The sequence below is a fragment of the Hippoglossus stenolepis genome, chromosome 19 (assembly GCF_022539355.2).
Source record: "Hippoglossus stenolepis isolate QCI-W04-F060 chromosome 19, HSTE1.2, whole genome shotgun sequence".
Classification (NCBI taxonomy): domain Eukaryota; kingdom Metazoa; phylum Chordata; class Actinopteri; order Pleuronectiformes; family Pleuronectidae; genus Hippoglossus; species Hippoglossus stenolepis.
Genome location: NC_061501.1, coordinates 20,530,649 through 20,536,648, shown reverse-complemented (window position 1 = coordinate 20,536,648; position 6,000 = coordinate 20,530,649). Strand labels below are relative to the sequence as shown.

Sequence of the window (6,000 nt, the reverse complement as noted above, 5' to 3'; positions counted from 1 at the left end):
TGATGTATTGATGTACTGATGTATTGATGTACTGATGTATTGATGTATTGATGTACTGATGTATTGATGTATTGATGTACTGATGTATTGACTGATGAAGTGTATTATACTCACAAACAGCTGCAGGAACTTGAGGATCCTCTTGTGTGTCAGAATGTAGAGCGCGTTCCCGCTCACCGGGTCAATGACAGGAAGTCGATGGATTTTATTTTTTATCAGCGAGTACACTGCGTCGAATATACTGAGACACAAACAAACACACACCTGTTTAGTGCTGCTTCTTCTTCTCTAAGTATATTTTCAGATCGTAATAAATTATTCACACCTTCAATCTCCACAAACACAGGGTTGTATCTTTTAACTAACTTGTATCTTTGTGGGGACATCTCATACATATTGTTTTACTGTTCACACACACACAGATACCTGGCGTCAGGTGAGATGTGGACCAGCGGTTTGAAGGTCTCCTGCAGGTACAGCTCTGACAACAAGAACATGCATGTAATTATTCACACGTCAGCTGTCATTACACTGATCATGAAGAGAAGATCTGTCACCTCTCCACGTCTCGATCTTATGTTCCTCCAGCTCGTAGATCTGAACCTGACGAGACATCAGACCATACTGCTCACACCCGAACACCACCATGAGTGTGTATATGTGTGTTACAGTGTGGGTGTGTGTGTGTGTTACCATGGGGGATTTGTAGTATCTGGTCAGGATGTTGATGAAGTCTGTGATGGTCAACATCCCTGAACAACAGGAAAAAAAACTGTTCAACACAAAGTGTGTGCAATTTCCTGCTAAATACTGACATGTGCTATTTCTGAATATTATAACAGGCTGGGAGACGATCACACACACACACACACACACACACACACACACACACACACACACACACACACACACACTTACCTACAAAGCTCTGGTTCTTGCTCTCCCACAGTGGAGCAGCTCTCACTCCGTTTGCCACAAGAGCAAAAAACGCTTTCTTCACCTAAAACAACAACGATAATAATAACAATAATAATAGTTCCAAATTAAATCAGATTAATGTCTTTGTTAACCGGCTGCGTACCACAAGCTTTTAAAGTAGCTGTAATTAAACCTCTGCTTCAAAAGCCCACTCTGGATCCAGAGGTTTTAGCTGATTAGACCCAAATCAAAGCTTCATTTCCAAAACCCTAGAAGAAGCTGTTGCTAACCAGCTGACGACTGAGACAGAAACGATCTGTTGGAAAACCTTCAGGCAGGATTCAGAGTCATCACAGAAACAGCTGTTAACAGTTACTAACGACCTTTTCATGGCCTCAGATAATGGACTTGTCTCTTACTGGTCCTGTTGGATCTTAGTGCAGCATCTGACCCCACAGATCATAAGATCCTGTGACAGAGACTGGAGCAACATGTAGTCCAGTCCCCCCCACCCCCCCCCTGGGTCTGGTTCTAGAGGTTCCTTCCAGGAAATGAGGGAGTTTTTCCCACACAGTCACAAAGTGCTGCTCATTGTGGGAACTGTTGGTTTCTCTTCAATGTAAAGAGCCTTGAGATAAATATATTGTGATTTGCCGCTATACAAATAATGAATTAATAATAATAACAATAATAATAACAGCAACCATAACAATGATAACGATAATAATAACAATAACAATAACAATGTCAGTGTGTTGCTGACCTGCAGCGTCGTGTCGAACACCACCAGTTTGGAGCTTGTCGGGATGATGTCATAACATCTGTGACATTTCATGAATCTCATGTAAATGTCTCGCTCCGATGCCGACGCTGCACAAACACACAAGGACACACACAGGGACAGAGGGTGAGACCACAGTGGCAGTGCCCCTTGTTCGCACTTCAGATTATCATCCTAGTATTAACAACTGTGTGTGTGTGTGTTGACCGATTGCTGGTTGCCATGGTGACTTCAACACTGATCGGCCAAGCTTGTCTCTAAGCTTGTTGCTGTGACTACACAACAGCTGATGGTTGGCAGGTGTGGATGTCAAGCTGCAAAGCATCCTGGGAACAATATCATGTCCCAGTCATCTGACAGAAAGGAGGCACACAACTCCACGGCCCTTCAAAATAAAAGTCTAGTCAAATTTGTAGATTTTTCTTCATCTACAGACTCAAACCGTCAGTGAGTGTTTGTGACGAATCTTCTGTGACAGACTAGAATGTCGACGAATCCGTCGGTGAAATTATCCTCAGAGTAAATATTTACCAGCATCATCAGGGTCCTGCTCCGACATGTCGTCTGCAACCGGAACCTGCCGACAACACACGAGACACCGTGAACACACCTGGAGCCAACTGACCGTCTGATGCTGGGGAGGGACTGACAGATGACAGACAGAGAGACAGACTGATGACAGACAGAGAGACTGAGAGACTGACTGACTGAGAGACTGACAGAGAGACTGACAGATGACAGACAGAGAGCTGAGAGACTGACTGACTGAGAGACTGACAGAGAGACTGACAGATGACAGACAGAGAGACTGACTGAGAGACTGACTGAGAGACTGACTGACTGAGAGACTGACAGAGAGACTGACAGATGACAGACAGAGAGACTGAGAGACTGACTGAGAGACTGACTGACTGAGAGACTGACAGAGAGACTGACAGATGACAGACAGAGAGACAGAGAGACTGACTGACTGACTGATGACAGACAGAGAGACTGACTGACTGAGACTGACTGATGACAGACAGAGAGACAGAGTGACTGACTGATGACAGACAGAGAGACTGAGAGACTGACTGACTGACTGACTGAGAGACTGACAGAGAGACTGACTGACTGACTGACTGACTGACTGACAGAGAGACTGACGAAGACTGACAGATGACAGACAGAGAGACAGAGACTGACTGAGAGACTGACTGACTGACGGCTGAGAGACTGACAGAGAGACAGAGAGACTGACTGATGACAGACAGAGAGACTGACAGAGAGACAGAGACTGACTGAGAGACTGACTGACAGAGAGACAGAGACTGACTGACAGAGACTGACTGACTGATGGCAGAGAGACTGAGAGACTGACTGACTGATGACAGACAGAGAGACTGACTGACTGACTGATGGCAGAGAGACTGAGAGACTGACTGACTGATGACAGACAGAGAGACTGACTGACTGATGACAGACAGAGAGACTGACTGACTGACTGATGGCAGAGAGACTGAGAGACTGACTGACTGATGACAGACAGAGAGACTGACTGACTGACTGATGACAGACAGAGAGACTGACTGACTGACTGATGGCAGAGAGACTGAGAGACTGACTGACTGATGACAGACAGAGAGACTGACTGACTGATGACAGACAGAGAGACTGACTGACTGACTGATGGCAGAGAGACTGAGAGACTGACTGACTGATGACAGACAGAGAGACTGACTGACAGAGACTGACTGACTGATGACAGAGAGACTGACTGACTGACTGACTGACTGATGACAGAGACTGACGGACTGATGACAGACAGAGAGCGACTGACTGACTGACTGACAGAGAGCTGACTGATGACGAACGAGACAGACTGACTGATGACAGACAGAGTGACTGACTGACTGATGGCAGAGAGACTGAGAGCGGCTGACTGATGACAGAGAGAGGGCTGACTGACAGAGACTGACTGACTGACTGATGACAGAGCGGAACTGACTGACTGATGACAGAGAGACTGAGAGACTGACTGACTGATGACAGACAGAGACTGACTGACTGATGACAGACAGAGAGACTGACTGACTGATGGCAGAGAGCCGGGAAGACTGACTGACTGATGACAGACAGAGACTGACTGATGACAGACAGAGAGAGGCTGACTGACTGATGGCAGAGAGACTGAGACTGACTGACTGACGACAGACAGAGAGACTGACTGACTGACAGACAGAGACTGAGAGCTGACTGATGACAGACAGAGAGCTGACTGACTGACGACAGACAGAGACTGACTGACTGATGACAGGGCGACTGAGAGACTGACTGACTGACTGACTGACTGATGACAGACAGAGAGACTGACTGACTGATGACAGAGACTGACTGACAGAGACTGACTGACTGACAGATGACGACAGAGAGACTGACTGACTGATGACAGAGAGACTGACTGACTGACTGATGGCAGAGAGACTGAGAGACTGACTGACTGATGACAGACAGAGAGACTGACTGATGACAGACAGAGAGACTGACTGACTGATGACAGAGAGACTGACTGACTGATGACAGAGAGACTGACTGACTGAGAGACTGACTGACTGATGACAGAGAGACTGACTGATGACTGACAGAGAGACTGACTGATGACTGACAGAGAGACTGACTGACTGACTGACAGACAGAGAGACTGACTGATGACTGACAGAGAGACTGACTGATGACTGACTGAGAGACTGACTGATGACTGACTGAGAGACTGACTGATGACAGACAGAGAGACAGAGAGACTGACTGATGACAGAGAGACTGAGAGACTGACTGACTGACAGAGAGACTGACTGACTGATGACAGACAGAGAGACTGAGAGACTGACTGACTGACTGAGAGACTGACAGAGAGACTGACAGATGACAGACAGAGAGACAGAGAGACTGACTGACTGACTGACTGACTGAGAGACTGACAGAGAGACAGAGAGACTGACTGATGACAGACAGAGAGACTGACTGACTGACTGATGACAGACAGAGAGACTGACAGAGAGACAGAGAGACTGACTGATGACAGACAGAGAGACTGACTGACTGACTGATGACAGACAGAGAGACTGAGAGACTGACTGACAGAGACTGACTGACAGAGAGACTGACAGACAGAGAGACTGACTGACAGAGAGACTGACTGACTGATGACTGAGAGACTGACTGATGACAGACAGAGAGACTGACTGACTGACTGATGACTGACAGAGAGACTGACTGATGACTGACAGAGAGACTGACTGATGACTGACAGAGAGACTGAGAGACTGACTGATGACTGACAGAGAGACTGACTGACTGACTGACTGATGACAGACAGAGAGACTGACTGATGACTGACTGATGACGAAGAGAGACTGACTGACAGAGAGACTGACTGACTGATGACAGACAGAGAGACTGACTGATGACTGACTGAGAGACTGACTGATGACTGACTGAGAGACGGACTGATGACAGACAGAGACTGACTGACTGACTGATGACGGACAGAGAGACTGACTGACTGACTGACTGATGACAGACAGAGAGACTGACAGACAGAGAGACTGACTGACTGACTGATGACAGACAGAGAGACTGACTGACTGACTGACTGATGACAGACAGAGAGACTGACTGACTGATGACAGACAGAGAGACTGACTGACTGAGAGACTGACTGATGACAGACAGAGAGACTGACTGACAGAGACTGACTGACTGATGACAGACAGAGAGACTGACTGACTGAGAGACTGACTGATGACTGACAGAGAGACTGACTGACAGAGACTGACTGACTGATGACTGACTGATTAAAGCGCAGGTTCGTGCAGCGGCTTCAGGCTGACAGGACGTTAGCTAGCAGCTAGCAGCTAGCACCTACTTCACATCCAGCCGCTGCTCTCTGCGCTGTCCCCGGGGCCGAGGGGCCTCCTCACGGCTTCATGTCGACTGTCCGTCCGGCAGGAGGGAGCCGATGGGCCGGGGAACGCTCGTCCTCTGCGGGCTCCAGGCTCCGCCGCTCGGTTCCGCGTTAGAAAGGAGGAGTCCACCGGAGTCGCAACAGCTAACAAGCTAACGGAGCTAGCAGGTGGCGCTTCCGGTCACACTTCACAATAAAAGCACAAGTGAAACTGATTCAAAGCTCAAACTTGAATTCAATCTTTTTTAAAGGTTAAATACACGAACATCAACAAAAACATCTACTCTTCAGACTAAAGCTTGGATAAGAAGATGTTTAATAACCATCGTCTACTCTGGAGTTTATATCTTCTTTACAT

The 6,000-nt window shown here is 47.4% G+C and overlaps 1 protein-coding gene across 4 annotated transcripts in view; it reads right to left on the bottom strand.

Moving 5' to 3' along the window:
• The window catches only part of LOC118098708 (5'-AMP-activated protein kinase subunit gamma-2-like), a 9,436-nt gene extending 3,603 nt beyond the window's left edge, over positions 1-5,833 (bottom strand). For 2 of the 4 annotated variants that reach the window (XR_007035002.1, XM_047344627.1), the window contains exons 1-9: positions 5,604-5,833; positions 2,231-2,276; positions 1,907-2,084; positions 1,682-1,788; positions 919-1,000; positions 694-752; positions 558-603; positions 427-481; positions 115-241 (exon numbers count right to left, since the gene is read on the bottom strand). Coding sequence is in view for 3 of the 4 variants with exons in the window: in XM_047344627.1 (XP_047200583.1) it covers positions 115-241; positions 427-481; positions 558-603; positions 694-752; positions 919-1,000; positions 1,682-1,788; positions 1,907-2,024 (594 nt within the window). In the remaining variant the exon portion in view is untranslated. Of the gene's footprint in view, positions 1-114; positions 242-426; positions 482-557; positions 604-693; positions 753-918; positions 1,001-1,681; positions 1,789-1,906; positions 2,085-2,230; positions 2,345-5,603 lie in introns of all 4 variants that reach the window. The other 2 variants (XM_047344629.1, XM_047344628.1) reach the window with 2 other exon arrangements.
• Positions 5,834-6,000: the final 167 nt, after the last annotated feature.